Source organism: Vespula vulgaris, chromosome 7 (genome assembly GCF_905475345.1).
Source record: "Vespula vulgaris chromosome 7, iyVesVulg1.1, whole genome shotgun sequence".
Lineage (NCBI taxonomy): Eukaryota > Metazoa > Arthropoda > Insecta > Hymenoptera > Vespidae > Vespula > Vespula vulgaris.
Genome location: NC_066592.1, coordinates 3,966,751 through 3,991,521, shown reverse-complemented (window position 1 = coordinate 3,991,521; position 24,771 = coordinate 3,966,751). Strand labels below are relative to the sequence as shown.

At 32.2% G+C, this 24,771-nt stretch overlaps 1 protein-coding gene across 16 annotated transcripts; it reads right to left on the bottom strand.

Annotated features, from left to right (window-relative positions):
* Nucleotides 1-593: 593 nt before the first annotated feature.
* LOC127065305 (phosphatidylinositol-binding clathrin assembly protein LAP) lies at nucleotides 594-24,765 on the bottom strand. 16 transcript variants are annotated; one of them, XM_050997445.1, is made up of 20 exons: nucleotides 24,574-24,760; nucleotides 23,861-24,128; nucleotides 16,137-16,279; nucleotides 15,983-16,058; nucleotides 15,091-15,105; nucleotides 14,561-14,663; nucleotides 14,263-14,471; nucleotides 14,074-14,180; nucleotides 13,947-13,988; nucleotides 13,746-13,840; nucleotides 11,676-11,844; nucleotides 11,403-11,522; nucleotides 10,646-10,778; nucleotides 10,431-10,514; nucleotides 8,614-9,432; nucleotides 7,250-7,373; nucleotides 7,056-7,161; nucleotides 6,529-6,594; nucleotides 5,613-5,861; nucleotides 594-5,169 (listed from the first exon to the last, which is right to left on the bottom strand). In XM_050997445.1, exons 2-19 carry the CDS (start codon nucleotides 23,988-23,990, stop codon nucleotides 5,622-5,624), a joined length of 2,781 nt encoding a protein of 926 aa, XP_050853402.1. In that variant the 5' UTR covers nucleotides 23,991-24,128; nucleotides 24,574-24,760; the 3' UTR covers nucleotides 594-5,169; nucleotides 5,613-5,621. The 16 variants fall into 16 exon arrangements, with proteins under 16 accessions (XP_050853402.1, XP_050853403.1, XP_050853409.1 ...); XM_050997446.1 differs by having other exon boundaries at nucleotides 23,861-24,037; XM_050997452.1 differs by having other exon boundaries at nucleotides 11,676-11,796; nucleotides 23,861-24,765.
* Nucleotides 24,766-24,771: the final 6 nt, after the last annotated feature.

Below are 24,771 nucleotides of genomic sequence, written 5' to 3'. Positions count from 1 at the left end.
GAAATATATACAAGGGCTGGATCAAAAGTTCTTAGATGTTTTTAAAAATCAATCATTACTTTTCGAGAGAGTTTTAAGCTAATTTTCTTTTTCTTTTTTTTTTTTTTGATTACAAAAGAAAAACTCCTGGACTTTTAACTTTGATAATTTGAAAGAAGAAATTGATCCGAAAAGTGTCGGAAAAGGATAAGCGATTTTTAAAATCATCTAGGAACTTATAGTTCTTCCTATAGATATTCTCAAAGGATGATTTCTCTTACCGACCTTTTTTACTCTTTCTTTTTTGTTTGTTTCTTTTTATCTTATCATCTTCTTTTTGCGTAAATAGTACAAGCAAACGATCATTGGTACGTACTCATACATATACGTGTGTACCGATATGGCGGAGGCGACAAGACGATCAAATTTGGAAAGGTCGGTTTTTAATCTTCACTAATCATTAGACTAAAATTATCTACGATCGCTATAAAGTGCGGAATAGTACATATAATATTGTCCTGTTACATTTAATTGCCAGTAGGTTTAGACATCGCCTTGTGTTTATCTTATTTATAATAATTCATCTTCAAACTTTTCACGTCTCTATTATGCAACGAGTGAAACATTCGATGATACTTTCTTGTCTTTTATCTTTTTTCTTTTTCTTCTTTTTTTTTTTTATTTCATTTTATTTCCTTTTTTTTTCTTTTTTTCATTTCTTATCGTTGTCCTTATAATCTTTTCTCGAAAAAAATGTGTACGCGTAGAAAATCTTTTTTCTACGAAAATGAAATTTCTTTTCAATGTTCGTCGATTGACACACAATAGCGATCTTCCAACAATTTTATCACGCAATTGTCGTTTCTCTCGTCTTCGCGATTTTTTCCTTTTCTTTTTCTATAGATTAAAGATGAAGATTACTCCCGTTTACATTCTTCAGTCTTTAAGAACATGACTGTTTAAGTTAAAGAATCAGTACACTATTATCATCTAACGATCGACCTGCGATCTTCCTTACGTTCATCTCGATCCTAATATAACTACTCGTCGTCTAATTAACATATAATACGATGATCGAACTCATATCTCGATAGGACTACCCGTGAAATCGATACGCGATGGTCGATAATGAAACAAGTATGTTACTCATGTATCTCTATAGTTTTTGTATGTTTTAATACTTTTCCGATTGTCTATCTACCGATTTAAGAAGTTTCTAATGTTTCACAAAGGAACGCACTGCGATATTTCTTTCAAAAGAATACTCGACGAACATTCGATATACATAATCTCTAATCATACAGGAGATATGTTTGTTGCTAAAACATTGTGAACAAATCAATCTCGAACGAGATATTTCAATGGTGTTCCCTTTTACTGTCTCGTTGTTTCGTTGACGCCTGTAAAAAGTGTCCGTTCCAGAAAAATGAAAAAGAAAGAAAGAAACCCTAAATTCGAAAATTCCAATAGAATTAACGCAATAAAAGGAAGAAATGATTTATTACGATAAGACACTTTAACAGACGTCACACGATAGCACCTAAACATAAACTTGGCAAAGATTTCTAGACAATATTTTCATTCATTTCTTTCTAGATACATAAATTTCAAATCGTAATTCTTCTTTTTCTTCTTTTATTTTTCCCTTTATTTCCTTTATCATCTACCAAGGAAAAAATTCAAGAATGTCTGGTACTCGATCGCTTTCGCTTTTTACAAAGTATACTTGACAAAAATTGAAACAATGATAAACAATTTCAATCAATATGAAATAGAACAGACTTGATCGACCAGATAAATTTTATCGATATATTAGATTATTTTAAATATTAGTAATGTTAGATATCGATGTAATATGGAAATTTTCTTCTTAGATTTTTCATTAAATTTAACTCATCGATCGTGTCTTGTTTTATTTTACATTAATAAAAATTGACTTACTTCTTTTCAACGACATCCCGTATAATTATTGGATTCAAGAAACGTAAAAAAAGGAAAGTTACTTAATTACTGTGCTAAACCTACTGGAGATATTTTCTTATATTATACTATATATATATGTATATATAGCATGGCCCGCAACTGTTACTTTACAAACTAATTGTCGTCACATTCGTTATTCCTTTTCCCACATCATACAAAAATATATAAAAACAAGAGAAAACTAATATCGTTTGATGGAAAATAATTTACTACGTTCGGAAAAATATATACATACATACATACATCAAACATCATACATACATACATCATCCATCCATACATACATACGTACATACATACATATACACATACATACACCCATACACACACATACACATATTCGTTTCACTCGCTCTATATATTTTATTCATTATCAATGCACATTCCTATATCAAAGCAGATTTTTGTTTAGAAACTTAAATGAATCTATATATTTTTTCATAAGCAAATTTTATATACGTATGTTTTATATTTACGTATATTTATATATTTTTATAACACTATAAGTGTGTGTGTATGTGTTTATATGTATGTATGTATGTATGTATGTATGTATGTATGTATGTATGTATGTGTGTATATATGTGCACATATATATATATATATATATATATAGTGTTAACAATCCACCGATTTCGCCAAATATAGAATTTAAGATAGTTCAGTACGTGCCTTGAAGTTCTTACAACTATGAACGACATATAATAAACATTAACAAAGTCTTTAGAAATAATGATCGTGTTGATGTACAAGAAGCCGAAAAAAAGAAGAAAATAGAATTATAAATCAAAACTTTAAATTCATCGATCATGAATTACTAACGACAAGTAATTAATTTATATGACATCTAATGACGCTTTCTATCTCTCTTTCTCTCTCTCACTCTCTCACTCATTCACTCACTCTTCCTCTCCCCCTCTCCCTCTTTTTCTGTACAAATTATATGAAATATACAATTCAACTTATTTTTTTTTCATGATTAGTACTGGATTGCCTATTAAATGATATTTGAGGAAATTCTACGATATAAAAAAAATGCTAAGAAATAAAGCAAACTGACATTTCCTAAATTATGATAACTACATATCTCATTTTAATATAAACGAGTAGTTTAAAAAATATAAATTATATATATATATATATATATATATATATATATATATACATATAATCGAATGAATATTAAAGGAGACCGAAATATATATAAGCAATAAGACAGGAAGATCATATTGACAGTCACAGAAAATCTGCAGCTAATAGTGCAAGACAAAGTTCTTCGACAAATTTTCCTTTCTAAATAAACATTAACAATAATAATAATTAAAATAATAATAATAATAAATATAATATAGAATTCGATTAAGCTAATTTTATTAACGAAGTTCGCGATTATCGAGATACTATATATGTGTATATTTACTTTTATATATATATATATATATATATATATATATATAACGTAAAATTAATAATACAAAATTTAATTAAAAAATTCAATCTATTCTTTCCTGATAATTGCGATCTTCTTCTTCGTCTTTTCTTTTTTTTCCTTTTTTTTACGATGAAAATTTTTAATTAATTTGATAATAAGCCAAGCAGAACCTGCCATGTATCTATCAGCTACACATTTCAGTATCAGAATATCATCCATTCATATAATTTTGGTCTTCCCACTTGCAAAAAATTGCACTGCGTTAAATCTCTTCTTGCATAAAGATAGACTAGCACTGTACGCTGCTTCGATCGTCAATACTACTTTTTTCATACTCTATCACTGTACACGGCAACATCTTTTTACATAGAACATTCACTCGGCGTATGCAATTAATATCATATCTTGACTATTATTTCAGGAAAAATAATATATATTTATCAATACATGCGAAAGAAAGAACAATGAAAAGAATAGTAAAAAATGTTCATCAATCTCTGTGAACAACATTATATTATTCACCTACAGTCAACTGCGTACGCGGAGCAAATTTCAATTAGACCTTTTGCGACAGTATTCGTATTGACTATGTATATATGCATATATATATAGTATATTATACTAAATCACTTATTCAGAATACATTTATAATTTTGCGAACATTGTATGTGTAACCTTTTCTTTTTTTTTAATATATATATATATCTTCTTAAGATCTAAAGAATTAAATTAAGATTAATCTTGTATACATAATAACGAACTATCTAATTAAGATATTCGGAATAGTACAATAAAGAGAACATTTATGAAATACGCCTCTATTCGTTTCTTCGTTCTCATCATTATTATCTCCTTCGAACTCGATAGAATTGTGGTATTCTATACGCATATATACATATTATAATTTTTTATTTTCCATGCACATACGTATATATGCATATTCTCGCCACCTGATATCTCATTACGTAATCATTATTATTATTATTAATTATTTTAATAATTATTTTATTATTATTATTTAATACTTTTAACATAGGATAATTGTGAACCTCCACTTGGACCAAAACCAATGATTTCTAAAAAAAAAAAGAATTTTAAAAAAAGAATAATATAACGATACACAGATGTGCTAGATCGATGCCCAATGTAAACTATTATTTGAATATCGCCTTTGCTCGAGAAATCTTTTTTTTTTTTTTTTTTTTTCATTTTTACGTAAGATAGACACATGCAACAGCCAATTGTACCTAATCTAATCTTCCAATACGTTTAGAATCACACTGAATTCCATCTTTCTATTTTCCGGACAAAAGTCATATTTCATCCTTTTAGCGCAATAACTTATTATAAAGCTTCCAAAATACACAGAGCAATGTTTTGTCCATAATTGCAGAAATATATAAAACCTGCGAATCAAAATCCGATTATACAATAGCACATATACATTTATACGTATGTGCGATTCTAAACGCAATTTTTATATCTCAATCCGACATATCTTGAACAATTTTTATTACATTCAACAATGAAAACTCCAAGGCAATTGTTACATACAAATAGCAAATCTAAGATCGAATGATCGCGAGAAGAATGATATAAATATTGACCATATTCACAGTGAGAGACGAACAGCGTGGTTTTGAACGAAGTTCGAAGGTCGATCAAGGTAAAAGCATTTAACCTAGATCGATATCAATCAGAAGGGCATATTTTCTAAGCATATTACACAGTATTTACAAAATCGGTGCTTCCTTTCCGTCATTCCATTTGAAATCCTGAAACAGAAAAAATATATGTTTATCTAAAAAATGTATTCCAAAGGACATAATATTCAATAATATGAATGAGAATAATATATATTTTTGATTAACATAACTATGTATAGAGCATGTGCGTGTGCGTGTGTATGTATTTATAAGTTTGCATGTATATTAATCATAGATCTTTACAACTTTGCTGAGTAGCGTGAATTTATTAATATCCATTTAATTCGATTCACTTTTGTTGTATTATTAGCATCACAAGTTCGATGAATTAATTCGGTTATTATGATTATTAATCACAAACATAAAAAGCAAAAAACCTATTAATGTAGGCAGATTTTACTGAACAAATGAGTAACGTAAAACATTGTTAATTGAACGTCTCTTCTTTCTCTTTTTTTGTTTTCAATGAATTTCGGTGTCTATAGACTGTGGTAAATGTTTTAAACAAATACCTAGTCTCTTCATAGAGCACCAAAAGGATCAAGTTGAACAGCATTGCCTTGTGGCTGAGCAGCAGCAGGTTGTGGTTGCTGCTGCTGAAGATTAGCACCCATCATAGGATTTGCATTAGGCATCATCATTGGGGCAGCTCCACCCGCAACCATCATACCACCACCTCCAGCAGCGGGCCCTGGCATTGTACCCATCATCGGCCTCATACCTTGCATACCTTGCATGCCCATTGGCATACCTTGCATACCCTATAGACACCAGAAATGTGTTAAGTGAGACGAGAATAAGAAGGTGCATTATCCGAAACTGTACTTGGCAAATTAATTAATTTTTTTCACCATTCCAAGGGAGGCTGTCACAAATCACAAAAGAAAATGTTTAAAATCACGAGACAATTAATTTGATCAAACAATTGTCCCTTGATTAAAATTTCCTCAAACTTCTCCACGTGTATTTACATTTAAAAACAACAACTTGATAATTTTTTGTTTGCTTTCTATTCAATTCTAATCGACATTCTAGAATCAAGGCATTCTTTGTGTTAAGCCAAACAAAAATGAATAATGTATTTGAAATACGATCTAAATCTGACTATACATCTAAATGTAATATTCTCTTCAAATAGTATTACTAGGAATGAGTTAGTAACAAATTTGGGGTAGCGCATACACAGTTGTAGAGTAAGGATAAACAAGTAATGTACAATGAAAAAATGCAACATCAAATTCTTTAATGCAGTGGTACTCGATATTAATGTATGTTGCTTTGATAAGACATCAAAAAAAATTTCATTGAAATTAATAATGTTTATAATCATTAAAGTAAGTTAGAAATTCCGTACTACTGCTTTGAAAGAATTAGCGATATCAGGCAAGTCTCTAATCCACAAGACGGTTTCATAAAAACGTAACTTACCAATGGTGCTGTCTGTGGGGGAAAGGCCAACGTGGTTGTAGCAGGAAGTTGCGTCATTCCTTGACCCTGGAACAGCCGGTAACATGCCATATGCCATGCATGCATCACAACTAAATTTGCCAAACGGTAGAAGAACTCTGTACAAATTTGTTTATAAATACCTAAGAACTATGATCTTAGGTATCAATCAAATTCTAAAAGGAAACTTGAAAAAGCACATATGTCGTACTTTTTAAAGCTCACATTTATAATCTTTTTATGAGTTATAGATATACTAAATAAATTTTTATCATATATCATAGAAATTCGAATACCGTAATTTTATGCAACGTGACTAGTGCTACCTTGACTATGTGTTGTGTGCATGATAATTAGCAAAAAATGCATTTGATGTACATAAAAACCCAATAATCCGAAAGCTTTAACACTAATGTAAAAGCTGATCAAGACAATGTGTAATGTATTTACATACATGACATACGTGCTGATAATAATTCAAGAAACGAATATAGATTAATTAGGCTCACCATAGGACGATATCCAGCGCCAGTAGTAGCTGCCATTGGTTGTGGTGTCCATCCAGCAGGACCACCGGTTTTAGCCGTATTTTTTGGAGAATTCCATTGCATTCCCCTGAAAGAATTGATGATTTTTTTTCCATATCAAAAGCTGCAGAAAATATTTGTTGCAAAAGAAGGAAGAGAAGGAAGCAATGACTTACTTAACTTGCTGTTGAGTACTCTTATTAATCGTCAAATTCTGTGCTAAACTGGCAAGGCTACTATCTAGATCTCCAGTTAGGACTTTACCACTGGCTGCCGCGGTAGTTGCTGATTGTCCAGCTGCTGAAATATCATATCCAAAACCACAGTGCTACATACTCTCATCATCGAATTCAGTTCTTATAAGTCTAAGCAATACCTACAATATATATATATATTGGTGTGTGTATATATATATACACACACACCAGCAGAAACTTATAAAAGCATAACCAAAATATGAATTTGATATATGCACGTATATGTTATGTGAATCAATATTTTACAAATTTTTTTTCTATTATAAACTAGCATAACTATGTATAATTATAATTAATATAATAATAATAATAATAATAATAATAATAATAATAATAATAATAATAACAATAACAATAATAATGATAATAACAATAACAATAACAATAATAATAATAATAATAATAATAATAATAAACAATAATAATAATAATACGTAATTATATAAAATTAAGTTATATAGAAAAAATCTACGCTGTTTAATTCTTGTTATGTAACACGATACTGCGCAATGCTTTGTACAGTACCACTCGTACCTTAAATATCATTCTTAGCTTACTGTAATTTTAATCATTGATCTATATCGATCTATTCGGCTAATGATCGTGCAATATTTGATTCTACGGCTAGGTATATTTCAGATAGCAAAATCTATAAAAGTATATTCTAATTAATAAAAATATACTGACAAGTAAATTATAATTTTTGTACGTGTAATGACGGCTACATTTATAAAGAGTGTATATATTTAGCTAAATATTTATTAAGTAATTTCTGTTTTACCGTGTGCGTACCGATGCTAATATTACTTTATGTGTTTGTGCTTTAGATCATGAATTCAGAAAATGAGACCTAACTTAATTTTTAATCTTATGATTGTGAAACTGGAATATTCCTCGTATTATCCAGCAAAAATTCAAGATTATCTTGAATGCTCATCCTTGTTTGTTCTATCTTTCCCCGTAATACAGAATGTCCTTACCACAGAATGAACAGAGTTCGTTGTTAAAGTAGGTCACAAAAGCGGTCATGCGATGGAGAAAATAAAGAAAAAAGCAGTTCCAAGGGTTAACGTCAGTTAATGTCATTTGCACTTGTTAATATGAAACCTTAGAAAATGAAAGCCATACTTGAAGCAAAATCGAAATCATTCGATGTTCTAATCGATCATCCTTTTCCGAAGAACATCTAATTGTTTGGAATCGAGAAAAAAGGAACGAGAGATAGGATTTCGGATTTGCTTCGAAAGCATGCAGTTAGCGTTGTTGCGATAGATTCCCGTCACCTGACATTGCCTGCTTAGCCGGAGAACCATAGCCGACAGGGGGTACTTGAGACGACGGAGGAACACCGTAACCAACCATCTGGCCACCGGCCATCATCGGGTGGCCAGTGGCCCCCATATTACTTCCCATGTCGAACATGGCGAAGCCCTGTTGGACGGGTTGTTGCGATGGTTGCTGTTGCTGTTGTTGTTGTTGTTGTTGCTGTTGTTGCTGCTGCTGTTGCGTAGGAGGAGCGTGCTGAGCAAGGGGTGCCGGTCGCGACGGAGACCCACCCAGTGCCATGCGAATACTGTCATTTAGATCATCGAATGCACTCTTGCTCGGGGCTGCATTGGCGGCAGTTGAAGCAGGCCCCGAGGCTGGCCTACCAGGTGATGCTCCGCTAACAGCTGGAGACAATGCACGTGGTGTACCATTGGTAGCTGTCGCGGGAGGCGGTGGTCTGGGAGGCGGCGTGGCAGTGGACTTGCCAGAGGTAAGAGCAGTCGAGGGCGCAACGGCCGACGGTACTTGTGCACCGCCGGCCGCGACGTCCCCAGAGCTCCCATCTGCGGCCTTGAGCATTGCAGAGTCGCCCCCAAAGAGATCTGCCTGACCGCCGGCACTGAAGAGGTCTCCGCCGCTTTGTGATGCCGCCGCTGCTGCTGCTGCTGTTGCTGCTGCTGCTGCTTGAGCTTCGCCAGCGTTACTACCGGCAGTAACGCCGCTTTGATCGAACAGCCCTAGAGCAGCGGCTGCATTGCTAGCTTGGGAAGCGGCGGTTGGGAAGTCGGACATAAAGGGATTGGGTACGGATCCGGCTGTTCCTGGGGCACCAGCTTGCGCAGAAAGTTATTAATGTGCGTGGATTAGCCTTACGTTCTACGAGAATAGTTCGGAAAGATCCTTGCGATTATCGCACTGCTTCTCTCGAGAGATGCGCCAGTATTAAAGCCATGTGTCTTTCGTCTATTAATTATGGTTAATTATGATTGCGATGATTCCTTGATGATGTTTCGTTATGATTGTGTGTAGTGTTACCAATGCTCCACAATTTCACACGTTTCTCGCTGTTTGTTAGTATAGCGGTTAAAAAGTAAAGACGATTCTTAGATACTTGCGCATCGCTGCTTCGGCTTGTTAGTATATAGCAAATCTTCTACTATCGTTTAGATCCTTCTTAGATTATCGAAAACATGACATTTCATATATACTATATAATAACTACACAACTACTCCTTGAACGTTTGCAACAAATGCATCAAACAGTCTACTGAAATACACAACATTCTCTAATTTAATGAGAATTCAGCCTCATCGAATCCTTAATATTGCAAATATCTAATTTAGATCTGTAGAATCTTCCAAAGTTTTATTTTGAAAAATGCATCTCTTACAAATTAATTTGCATATGACTGCATAAATAAACGAATAAAGTCAAGTGTTTATGCGAAGGTATTCTATAGGTCTGAGATATTATGCGACAAGTTTAGAACATCGAGCGGATAATGTGTTCTTACTAACATCACAGTGTTTATATACATATATATTCATATATATATATACATATATATACATACATATATATATATATATATATTTATGTATGTATAATATATGCGTAAATTGTATAAATCCCAGATAACATGTCAACTTTGAAATAATGTCGTGTATGTGTGTGTTACAAATGATCGTACAAACCAGGCAAAAAGTATTCTGTGCCAAAAGAACGATATTTATAATAAAAAGAAAATAGAGAATGTAAAATATAAAAATTTACTGAGATAATGGCTTTTTAACGTATTATAATCAAATTCAATGAAAATTGAATACTTACTTGACTGTTGATCCTGATTTCCAAAAACAGAGGAAAAGCTATTATCTGTAACAAAGTTATTATTTGCTGGTGTCGCTGCAAAACCTAAAAAACCAAAAGCGAAGAAAAAATCATAGGAAAATAGAAAAATAAAGAAAACAACTAAAGATATAGGAAATAACAAAAATTATATATACATATATACATATATAAACTTAAGCGAATGTTGCATTTACCATTACCGTTGGTCATCCACATATTATTTTGTACTTGTGCAGACTGTGCTGGAGGAGCTTGTTGCGGTGCACCAAACATATCTGCGAAAGGATTTCCTGCCAGTTGGAGCAAATCATCGGATGCTTTTTGTGGCTAAAATATCATAAAACACAACATTTTCTTTATATTAAATATTAATTTATATAGTACTAATCATATCTTTTCCAATAAAAATCTTATCGAAATATACGTATCTATACAACTTATATATCGTTTGCCATATTAATTTTATAATGAATTGTTAATATAATTTTTGAAGATATTATTCGATAATTATATACATATAATATAAACAGTTAGAGTTATTAACATTTGATATACACTAAATCTACGAACAAATTTGTAAGTGATCCATGAAAAAAAATAAATAGGCTCACACATCTTGTCATGCTGTAGCAATTAATTATGGTAAACGTGTGCAATGTTAGCTCAAAAAAAAAAAGAAAAAAAAAAGAAAATATCCTGTAAAAACGTGGATGAACACGAACAATGATACGAATTATAGAAAAACAAGGACTAATGCGACTAAAGAGGTTTGAGTTAAAAAAAGTTCTTAAAAATTTGAAAATCAGGATTTAAAAACCGTGACTGTCATTCCTAGTTGCATCTGCCGTCACGATTGTGCTAATGCTATGTAAAAGTTTCGAAATTCCTTCGTAGATAATAGAAATAAAAAAATATATATGTATGTGTTACATATTAAAAATATGCAATTACCTGGCTATCCGTTGCTGGTGCTGCACTAAATAGATCAACTATTGGCTGATTGGCATTGTTGGTAGGAGAACTCAAGAAAGGATTTGTACTTGGACCACCTGAGGGCGATTGCACTTTTGCCTAGATTAACAAATGCAATTATATAAGCTAGTTTTGTAAGCATTTTTGCGGTTACCACAAAACGTAAACGCAAAGATACGAAAGGTCCCGGTTTACTAAGTAAATGTTAATTTAAAATGTATTTTATGACATGTATCGTTAGAAAAAAATTACCTTGTACTGATTCATCGCTGCTTCCTCTTCCGCAAGAGCTTGTTGCCTCAATGCTTCGTCGATATGTCCATTTCCAGTATGATCGAGCCGTGCGTTACTAGCTGCCGTTCCAAATGCGGTACTGGTGGAAGACAGGGCGGACACTCCCGACTTTATATTCGTTCTATTGCTGCTTGGATAATGATAAGGTCGTGGGGATTGTGTGTAATTGGGAAAAAAGTAGGATATATATATATATGTATATATATATTTGGAAAAGAGAAGGAGGAGAGTTTGTTTTAGCACAAATAAATGTGATGAAAGGAATAAACGGGAAAGTTGATAATAGAAAATAAAGGAGAAGACAAACAAAAAACAAAGAAGAGTAGTGTAGTACGTATAAATGCGACAGTGCCTAGAAAAAATTAAGTAATTGTGTGCACTCATACTTTAAATGGCTTTGACAACTTACACATGCATTTATTTAATTATTATTCTCTACGAGAAAGTTTGATAAATGAGAGAAATTCTGTACTATATAAACCGATTCATAATAAGCTACGTATTATGCATCGTAGAAGCGTGTACATCACGAACGCATCCATAATACGCTACACACGACGGTATTTACATCACCAAGCATACATAAGTTTAGATAAATACATGTGCTGTAATATCATTTTATATGTCACATAGAGCCTATTATATTTAGGCATTTAATATCAATGTCTATTTTACATTATTAACTTATTTACATTAATAACTTTCAAATAATATATATCATGAATTAATATTTCTTTATTAATAAAATCTTATTGCAATGACTCTTATGTTATTTATATTATCATACTATTCTGCATATATAAATATGTTCTCATTATTTTAGTATTATTATTATTGAAACACGAATATATTATATTTATTCGTTTTTTTTTTTTACGTTGCAAGTATAAGATAAAGAAATCTTTTCACTTCTAAGCAATAGATGAAAGAATCTATATTTTATAAAGTAATTTTACTTGCGTTTGCCATTTGAAAATATTGAAAATTACATTAAGGCTCTGGCCAGTCAAATCGTCTTTTTACACCGATTATATCTTCTTCAGCACATATATCATCTCTTGTACGAGATGTTTAAAATATTACATAAAAAGCAAAATAAAACAAAAAAAGCCGAATATAATATTTTACATTTGCATAGACTTTGAAATGTGATTTTAATATGCAAATGATGTATGTACAAATTGTACGAAATAGAAATTCTAAAAAAAAAAAAAAAAAAAGAAAAATATTTATATAAATTATCCAACCTTTCGAGCCATTATCAATATATAAAAAATTTGTACAAATACTTTAATTGATTCGATGTTAAGACTGTTATTTAGAAGAAAATTTTCATAACAATCGAGACGTTCACAATGAGAGATAAGGGCTCCAAAAGTTAATTCACGTTTCTATTATCTGACAACTAAAAAGCATGTAAGCAAAATTAAACAGAGAGAAAAATTTTCCTTTTATAGATAAGTATTAAATAAAAATGAGCCGTGTCACATGTCCAATTGATCTACAAATAAATTAACGATAGTTGCAAAGAGGTTTATGTTTGAGAAAAAAAAGGAGTAGAGATGTTTGTAATTAAGTTGTTTTGTAGGATTTAGTTGTGATATGACTGATGGTGAACAGTCATTCGAAATTACCGAATGACTGGACCAAAGCCGTAAAGTAATGACAAATGACAGGAAATAATGATTTTGATTTTTTGGATAATAATACTATAAATTAAACAATTTTCCTATATAATTCTTATAACGTTTAAACAATTTTTTTTAAAACATTTTTACTTATCATTCTTCGTATCCGTTCAAACTGATATATTAGGAACAATTCATTATGCAATAAAATGAAAATTATTGCAAGCTTAATGAAAATATAGGAAGAAGATCTCATTTTTTACTAATTTATTAATAAAACGTAAATATAACGCCAGCCTTAAACGTTAAAAATAAATATTTCTCTCTATTTTCTCTTCTTCCATTTACCTTGTTCATGTTTTATTGTAAATAAATCAATATTCGAAGAAAGCTGACATACCTTGCCGATTGAGTTGGCGTATTTGCAGCAGAGCCCTTTTTCCCTTCTAATGATGCAAGATGCTGTTCTAACGCATCTAACAAACTACTCGGTGCCTATAAAAATACTTTTCATTTGTATTGAAATTTTCGCGTCGTAAACATACAAATATAATTATAGCAAAGAAAAATATGACTGAACTGTAACTTTGAAAAACATTACCTTCGTTAAATCCGGTATATCGCCTTTATCGATACCAACATCCTATTTAAACAAAAAAGAAGTTTCATTAACTAAGCGTACATTACAAATATAAAGTTCATTCAACATAATTACAAATATAAATTACCTCTGCTACTTTTAAAAAGTCACCAACCCTATCCATTCTTATGAGAAACTTTTTATACAATTCCAAAGCATCTCGACATTGTTTTTTGTTCATGTCAAAATACTTCTCTGTAAATAATAAAAAGATATAATATATAAAAATTATATATTACTTTAATCATGATCATTTTTTTTTTTTTTTGTAAATTACCTAAGAGATTAATAATTCCATCATTGTAACAGGCAAACAAACGTATGAGATCTCGGAATAGAAGCATAAATGCCATGTTTATAACACCGTTTGTAAGATCGTTTGCTGTACAATCAAATTCTAGAAGTGCATCCAATTGCGATTGTAGAACAGGCAAAGTTTTTAGTAGTTTTTCTGCATTCATGGTACGCAACGTGCCATCTTCTTTTCTAAAAATAAAAGAAAACAAAATTAACATTAACTTTGTATTACGTTCAAATACGTAGATTTAATATTATAAATAATCGTTCTATCTTACCCTCTTTTGACTTTGCAGAAATCAAATGCAACCGTCCTGTATGAAAGAGCCTTCTCGTTCAAGTATTTGGCATATCGTCTGATAAACGGTGACATATCGTAACCTAATGAACAATAAAAATACAAAAAACATATTAATTATCATAATATTTTTATTCATAAAGTTGTCATTGACATTGGACGATTAAAAAGTATTGTAAGAATAGTTTGATCTTAAGAATACAGAATCACCAATAAAAATAAAAATACATGATATTCAATAATTATAAATACATCATATGCTGGATAGCATATAAAGGGTGTATTAAAAGTTCCTAAATGACTTCAAAAATCAATTATTACTCTTTCTCGAGACTTCTTAAACTCGTAGTTTTACGATCAGGATTAAAAAAAAAATTAGTCCAAGTTTTGAAAAATAGTAATTAATTTTTAAAATAACTTAGAAACTTTTGGCTCAGCCTCTATATTTATAAGTGTTATTTGTTATAAACGAAAAAAAAGACATTGTAAGTATAGAGGAAATCGACTTACCGACGCGTGCTCCAGCTGTGCTCAAACAGAGATAAAATTAATCCAAGTTAGTAAATCATAGAAGAGAAGATAGATGCCAGACACATGGAAAAGAGAAAGATTGATTTTGCCCATATAGATCTGTAGTTGTTTGATGCTGGGAAGTTAGTTAGAAAGTGTTATTAAACAATATAGGAGAGGAAGCAGTAGATACGAACGTATGTATATAAATAGCCATGTTTTCCTATGCTCCTTCTTTCGTATATGTGTTTATGCGTGTGTGAGCTAGTGTAATGGGCATCAAGAAATTTAAAAAAAAAAAATTCCATTTTTTACAGTTTTAGTTGGAAAGAGAAGAATTTGCGCGCAAACTTATTAAAGCAATAATTCCACGTTACCATTATACCTCATGCAATACATATAATATTACTTACATATATACATATAATAATAAATAAATACTTTTGCTTGCCAAGCGAACGAACAAACAAACTGATAAATTTAAACTTTTATTTCGCAGAATGTGCAATAATACTCGCAGTAAATTTGTAATTATTATTCAAGATACATACAACAATAATCTTATTGACACGTCGTTTACGAAAGAAATTAATTAATCAAAAGTTTAACGAAATTCATTAAGCATGTTCTCCGCAATCATTATCGATAAAATAAACAATACGATGATTGCGCCAGAACATTATTTTACGAAATAGTATCAACAATTACTTTCGCTGGCATTGCAAAACAGCAATATATTTTCTGATTTTTTATAATGTTTCTCAATATCGGAGGGTACGATAGAAGAATAAAAAAAAAAGGAAAGGAAAAAGAAAAATCGAATCGATAGAAATAAAACGTTAAAAAATATGATCGACCATCATTCATCCTCGCAACCCTTTTCTTCGCTCACCTTGTACTCCGCTTTTATCGAGGAAATTGCTGAGCTGAAACGTGCTGTTGCTCGACGCCAAGTATTGTGTAAACCTCTGGAAAACAAAGGAGTTCATTAATTTCAACGTAATGTAAACGAATAAACATTAAATATTTGAAAGAAGGATATTTACCTCATTGCCATAACAAAGCATATGATGCACCGTTATGAGAGCTTTAAAAACGACCGTCCAATTTGTATTTTGCGATCGTTCTATCAAAAGATTAGCGAGTTGTGGTATCGAAACGTTTGGCTCGTTCGTACAATGAATGAGATCTGTAATATAGAAGAAACATATTTTAATAAAAAAACTTTCTTCCAGATTGATGCACACATTTTCGATTTTTAAAGAAATTTCTATAAAAAAAAAAGACGGATGAAAATTGTCAAAGGAAAAGTATTATGTAAAGTAAACGTAATGTAACACGTCAGATCAAACGACGTCAATATCAATTTTATCCGATCAATTCGGAATGATCGTTTAGGTTCGAAAGGCTGAAAATCCATACGTCAATCTTGTCGATTGGCAGAAGTAATCTCATCAAGTACGATCCCGAATCAGGGAGGTCAAGGACCGGAACCAGTGCAATGTCTCCCTGATGCACAGATAACGATCAATGATCTACATCCCTAGTTGTCCTAAAGATAGAGCTCGTTAAATGCTCGAGAGAACGAAGAGAAAGAAAAAACACGACCTCCCCTCTCCTCCTCGCTTTCTCCCTCCCTCCCTCCCCTTCTTTCTCTTTCTATCTCATTTTAAGAGATTACCTTTTAAACTGATCAAAATGTCGATCGATACTCAAAGCATTTGTTTGCTTCGTCAACTACGTAACTCTTTATAAAGATTACTCGATAAAATGATATCTTATAATTATCACAATTTATCATGTAAGTAAATGTAAGTATATATAAGTATACTTTACGTTGTACGTATACGACTAGGTAGGTAATACTTTATAGAGATCAAAGATCGAATATATACTGTATTATATATACACTTACACGGGTGTATCAAATTTGATATACTTTTAACAACCGAAAGAAGTAGAGTAGGACAATGATAGGCACGGTCTTTAAGTATTGATCGTACCGACGAAGCCAAGCTACTTCTTGGCTTGTACACATATGTACGTGTCATATGTATGTATATACACATGTATATATGTATATATATGTATCTAGATAAAATCGTTAACGCCTTGGAAAAGAGGCAAAGGAAATCTTGAATGAATGATTCATAAAAAATAAAGAATTGCATCAATAAGGTAAACGCTTCTTAGTTTTTCATTTCAATGTAAATACTCGCGTATACATAACAAACGTTTGTATGTTTGTATGTAAATATATTCTTATCAATACTAGAACAAACGTAGAGCAATCACGTAAAAGTGCGTATAAGACTAAATAAAAAAAAAAAAAAAAACATTTACGTTACTACTTTCGCTTCTTCGACGATAACAAGTTCTACAGATTTATGCCATTGCAAATTACTGATTCAGCGGATATATATATATATATATATATATATATATATATATATATGCATGGATGCATACATATATACATATATACATATATACGTTATATAAGACTCATTTTCGCGTAAGTGTGATACTAAAAGCAAATCGACTTAACAATAATTATCTTTAACGTTATTATACACACAGGAAAAAAGGAAGAGGAGGTTATTATCAACAGAAAAAATATTCTGTCTCTTCAATAATAATTATATGCAATATGATAGACATGTAAAAAAAAAAAGAAGAATATCATCGATACATAAAAATTTAATGGTCGTTAAATTTTACGAACGAATGAACGAAATAAATATTTCTTCTTTCCTTCCCTCTCTCTCTTTCTCTCTCTTGACGCAGAAATGGACATCTTAATAATCTTAAAAAAACAAAGCGTGTGACCTACGACCGTACGGACGAAGTAGTGTGATGTGATGCATACGCGGGTCTGTCTTTAAAGATTGAGTGACCGCCGTCTTTCTAAAGTAACTTGTACTTGACCTTGACAGCTTTCTCGTTCTAATTATACACCCCCGCGTGTGTATGGACGGCAGCTAATTTGGTTTTACTACTGGCATCGCTCCAACGCTCCAACGCACATAAGCGCTACTACGCTCTTCGATCGGACGCATTTCTCTCTGTGAGGAACGCATGTGTTAAACGTGTCAACTCTCATTCCTTTCGAATTAAAGAGAAAAAAAGTAAAAGAGAAAGAAAAGGAGAGGTGGGAGAGAGAGAGAGAGAAGCGGGGAGGGAGTGAGAGAGAGAAAGAAAAGGACCGATTTACTCTCCTGATTCTCGTTTACCTTCGAGACGTAACTACCTAAAGGAGAAAACATTGATTCTTTGCCATTTTTGTTGAAGAAAGAGAGAAAGAGAAAGACAGAGATAAATAGTATAGAAAACGTCGATTAATTTTCATTTGGCTTATCTCCTATAATTAACATGATAACGATTCTACTTCGATGATTTAAAATCGTTCGATTTTAGAATTAATAGAAAAAAAAAGTTTCTTTTTTTCTTTTTTTAAAAGAATATCAAAGAAACGACATTTTGTTACAAACGAGTCAGGTTATAGCAATAACAAAACTATGCTATCAATATGGCGTCTTTCGATAAGTAAAAAAGAAAGAAAAAAAATTTATTAATATCTTCGCTCTACTTTAAAGTAATGACGAATGGATTTATATTATTCGTACGATTATTTAGTTCCTTCAACTTTCATTCTACTATATAATTTTCTTTCCAATTATCAAAAGAAAACTCAACTTTTTTGTTGGAGTCGACGTAACTCTGAACACATAAGTATACATTAGATATACGCTTTCTATGATCTCCACTTTCAAAGCAAATATCAAAGACACGTGTGACACGTGTGACACGTAATCATCCGTTAGCGAGTGTAAGTAATGAAATTCAAATTTTACAGGTTACTTATATACGTTGCTACGATTCGATTCGATTCGATTCGATTCGATTCGATTCAATTCAATTCGATTCGATTCGATTCGATTCGATTCGATACGATTCAATTCAATTCGAAAAAAAAAATGAATATTAAAATATGATCGTCGAATATAAAAGAAAGAACGTTTTCAATGGGAACGAAAGAACGTTCTCAATATAAACGATTAATTCATCGTGAATCGCGAAGAGAGAATATTAAGTACCTAAGTAGTAATATAAATTCTATATCGAAGTCTTTTTTCTTTGAACGATCTTTCCTCGGAATTAATTTGATAAAATCATAATATGCAGAAAATTGAAATACGTTTCTCTCGAATAATTTATTCCTTGAAGAAACAAAACTCGATGGTAAAACATTGTTAAATTTTGTAAAATATTTTTCAAATGCAAATAAGATTACTGTGATCGGTATAAAAATCGAGTTCCTTTTCCTTTTTATTTCTTATCTGTTCATGCTATTAATAATTTGTTTTCTACGTAACGCATCAAATTAATCGATGAATTATATCGAAATACATAATTAATTTCGAAATAATGTGAAATTTATATGTACAATTTCTTTATCATCGTCGTATCTCATTCAGCTCAATAAGAATGAGGATCGTAAATGACGTGGTCGACTCTTACTTAGAAAATATATACATGCATGTCTTGCTTATCAACTCACGCGATCTTTCTTTCGAAACTTCACGATTTATACGATAAAAATGCTTCTTTACTTAATGATCTAGCTAAAATATCGATAAAAAAAACTAACGTATTTATATGTACATCGATGCTGCTTAACTTTTTTACATAAAACAATTATTAATTATTCTACATTTGTAATAGGTTTTATAAATATAAGGAGATAAAAAAAGATAATATAATATATTAATGCTACTATATAATACTATTATTTTCATACGAAAAATAAATAAATATCTTAAAACGATTGGAAATTTGAACACACGAGAAATCGAAACTTGAAGCGATTCAATATCATCTAGAATCGCCCTCGTAAATTTAATTTTGTTTTAAGTAAGAGCGCAAATACGAATGTTCATCTCCTTGAGAGAAAGAGAAAAAAAGAAAGAGAGGAGTAGAGAAAAGGGACGAAAGAATGGCGGCTCAATCGAAACAGATGATTTCTTTCGAGGAGTCCGGTACAGTTTGCTTTTTGGCCTTTAACGCAAGATCAGCGAAAGGGCATAGGTCAAATAAGAAAACGTGCCGATGTCATTCACCTACTCGGCTTTAACACGCGAAAGAAAGACCGTACCTCATTACTCGTAATCGTGCGAAGCGTGCCGTGAGATCGTAGCCGTTCAATTCTTATTTGAAGAGGGAGAGCAAGGAAGGACCAACAACAAATATGATTTACGTATTCGTGAATGAGGGAAAAAGAAACGATATGTACTTTTCTGTATTTTTCGCACGTCCTTTAAGAGATACGCATAATATATACTCGCGCATACTTTTTTCACGCTCACTTGCATTCATATACTACATTATCTACTTATCTTTATTTCTTTTCTTCTTTCTTTCTTTGTTTCTTTTTCTCTTTCTTTTCTTTTTTTTTTCATCTCTTATTTCAATTACGATAATACATTTACCCTCGTTCCTAATTCCACTTTATAAGATCGTAATAACTGTAGAAACATCTCATATAAGTAATTGATGTTACATAAAATAAAAGGAATAAAAGGACTATAAAAAGAAAAAAAAAATAAGAGAAGAGAAATTACACCATCAAAAAATGTGTATATATGTATATATACATATATCATCGTCAAAATTTGAATTTGGTGCGCGCGAATCGAAATTTGAATTTAGCGCCACTTCGTCGAAGAGTGAAATTTAACGCGTAAAAACATGGCGCGAATTATGAAGGCAATGATAATTCGTTTCAGCGACCTTCTCACCGATCCTTATAATTACTGATGAATAGGAAAAAGATATACGTAATATTGTTATAAATTAGCATATATGTAAAAAAAATATATAAAAATAAAACAATATAAGAGAGAGAAAAAGAGGGGGAGAGAGAGAGAGAGAGAGAGAGAGAGAGAGAGAGAGAGACGAAAGAGAAAGTTTTCCTCGCAGATTTATTATCGACGTTGACGCATTGCAAAAAGGGTAAGATTCGTGAAAAGTCATACTTTTTTTTCTCATATTTCATTTTTGATTGGCGTTATCACGCCTTCGAAGAATTTTATCATTTACGCCCCCGTCCAAGTCTGGAGATATACATACGTGCACACATAGTTGGGAGACCGGTAACGGTCAGTACGGACACGCGCCGTCGCTTTTATGATAATGAGCATCGTTTTCATGCAAGCTCACCAAAGGTCTACACATACACGCGCGCGTGCACGCCTATATATTTTATTTCTCTTTTTGTATTTACTTACTTTCGCTCTCGATGAAGTTATATCACTTATCTACCGACCGGGGAAACAATATGCATTTTTACAACGTTATCGAAACTTTCAAGTTATCGAAGCGTTAACAGGCATTACGAACTATCATGGAAAATAAGTAGATTTATTTCCACGAATTGACCCCCAGGAATCGTTAAGGTTCCAATCGTTATGAGACGCTAATAATATGTACTAATAATACTCTTCGCTTTTGGTTTGCTCGAAGCTACCTATGTGTATTGACAAACCAAACGATTCTAAAGTCTCTTCAATATTTTCTTTTTTCTCTCTGTATTCTTCGTAGAACGAACGTTGGACACGATCGTCTCTTACGAATTTTAACGATTCGTATTTCTATATAGAATTTTTTGATCGCACATGACACGACTGATTAATTCGACATCTTTTCTACATATCTTTTCTATATGTTGGATTTTATAAGATATTTATAATATATTACATCATAAGAAAAATAAAGTAAAATTAAGCTCGAGACTCGACACAATTAAATATTTTTAACGAAGTATGATTTATAATTAGAACTTGTGTGAAGATAACCTATATTTTATGAAAATTTAATCGAATAAGGGCGTATCCCGAGATAAAATAATTCTCGTTTCTTCGAATCTGTTGTTTTTCGATATTCAACGCATACAAATATCTTTTAAATTTATGCGTTTTATGAAAAGATCGTTTTTCTTGATTTTCCGGAAAATTAATTCTAATTTGTACGAGAATCGCGAAAGGATACGCACGAGAAAACTTGTAAACCATGCAAGAGATTGACTCTCTAAGGGTACTTTATATTTATGAACTTAAATGAATAATCTACTTCTCAAGTTTACTTCTTGACATTTCATTACCCATTTCATTTAATTATCTCATTTAAACTAAAAATATGAAATAATTTAATGAACTTCCCATGAGATGTGTTTTTGTAAATATACATTCTTTTTTTTCTTTTTCCTAATAAAATTACAACTATGAAATGTTTCAATGATAAGTTATACAAAGAAAATAACCTTGTTCCTACTGAAATGACCTTTGATTATACTGTGATCTTACCAATAAATTTGTTGTCTTCCTATAGTAAACTACAATTCCTGATCATAAACAGTACTGCGTTGTATGTATAGCTGTATAATACATATAGCTATACTAATATATATGGATGATATATAACTCGTAAACAAACATAACCGTTCAAGATAAATTTAATATTGGATTGGCACGCACAATTGTAGATCTAAAAGCACAATTGTGAATCTTGATACACAATTATCTTGTGTTTATCATGTTTGCAAAATCTCTTAAAATTAAGTTTCTGTTGTTGCATATTTCTTTATAAAACAAAAAATAATGAAAAATATATCAGAACTTTATGAAAAAATTTACTAATAAAAGTAGTTAATGTGAAAAATCATTATTACATTATAAAGAAATGTTAAATATAAATAATATAATATAGTATATAATATAATATAATATAATATATAATATAATATAATGACATGTCACCAGCATCTATGTATCATACCAAGAATGATGATTCATTCTTGTTAGCCTCCAACAATTTCTAAGAAAAAGCTAAAGACAATATATCTTTGATAGATACAGTGGCATGTTACATTCTTTTAAATTTAAGTCGTAACATCAAAGACAATACTTTTAATTAGTATCCTTATAAATCAACTTCAATAACAAGCAAACAAAATGTTAGCATAAAAAATGAATCAACATTTTCTAATATTTCTTGTTTCAAAACTAAAAAATTTCCCAATTGTCTTGTCCAAAATCGCTCAGAAGTCTGCGCATTACGTTAAATATCGTGTATCTTAAAACGTATGGTACTTGGGTGAAGTCAAGCATGGAAAAAATCAATGTTCCTCGAGTAAAATCAATAAATCATATAACACGCTGATATTACTATAAGTATCGCCATGAGAACGTTGAAAAACTGTGATTCCTGTCATCATAAATTCTTCCTCGTATTCAAGCTTTTTTGAAATGGTGAAACATGAACAAAATTTTGTCGTGTCGTACATACTCAAAATCGAATGACCTCACTACGACGTGCGGCGCATCGACGTGAGCGCGAGCATTCGCCCTCTCTCTCTCTCTCTCTTTCTCTTACTCGCTCACTCTGTCTCTCCCCTCTCTCTTACTTTTTCACTCTTTCTCTTTTTCTCTCTCTATCTTCCTTGAGCGTAACTGGTCTCACTGCATTCTCGCCTTCTACGTACTCTCTTCGCGAAAAATCGAAAGACAAAGGGCGCTAAATCATTGCTCGTCTTTAGTATTGAAACCGAAGGGTCATAAAAAGACGTTCGAATCGAGCCAAATCGATAGAGTTGAGCCTAGTCGGTCGAGCCGAAAGTCGATGTAACCCAGGAAGAATAAAAAAAAGGATATGAAATGCTCGATAAAAGAAATAGAAGAGAAGGTGAGAAAAATAGAGCTAAAAAGAGACTTACAATCGAGATGCTTCTTTTTGGGACCTATCATCTCCTCGGTGGTCGCTTTGCATACGGACTTGGCGAGCCCTTGCCCAGCGATGCTGTGTCTGGCAGCTAGTAGCCTGTCGTTTATCGTTTGTCCCGCCATACTGCCGTCCTTCTTCCTGTCACTTTCCTTCCCCTACGTCGACGACTCTTCAAAACCGAACGTATTTGTCAGCAAGTGTTCGTCGTTTCCTTCTGTGATCACTCTCTCAAACAGCATGTACCACTCGGCGCACGGCCACTACCGAGGTGTCGATTCCGTGTATGTGAGTTAAATGTGTGTATGCGTGTGTGTGTGTGTACGAGAGAGAGAGAGAGAGAGAAAGAGAGACAGTGTGTGTCTTTCTAAGTAATATGTACGTATGCGTATGTATATTCGTAGACGTGGATTCGGAAGAAAACGAAGAGTGAAAGAGGGAGAAAGAGGAAGTGAGGATCAGAGAGAGACAGAGAGAGAGAGAGAGAGAGAGAGAGAGAAAGAGAGAGAGAGAGATAACACGATTACACGAACAAGATAGTGGAAGACACGGGATAGGAAAAGAAATTGAAATGTCGAATTGGCACCACCTAAGTGTCTCCCGCACGAGACGTTAAACGCTGATTAACTGTCCCTCCGACAGATATACTTCTGTCTCTCCTCACCCAAATTCTCTCTTTCTACTCTTTTTCTCGCGTATATCACCTACCGGAGCCGTACGAGCTCGCGCTCGCGTTTAACACGCTCGCCAGGCTAATACGGCTCAGCTCTGATCGCGACGACGAGAACGACGAAAACGACAACCACGACGACACAGCTCGGCTTCGCACCGGCGACGAGAGGCTATCGCGAATTGCTTTAAGATGGCGACCTCGCTATCCTCCCCCCACCATTCATACCTCCCTCA

Coding starts and splice junctions, on each gene's coding strand:
- LOC127065305 (XM_050997445.1), bottom strand. CDS start 23,990: ATGGCGGGACAAACGATAAACGACAGGCTACTAGCTGCCAGACACAGC. Junction 7,374..8,613: donor GGCTAAGCAGGCAATGTCAG/GTGACGGGAATC, acceptor ATGATATTTCAG/CAGCTGGACAATCAGCAACT. Junction 7,162..7,249: donor AGTACTCAACAGCAAGTTAA/GTAAGTCATTGC, acceptor CAATTCTTTCAG/GGGAATGCAATGGAATTCTC.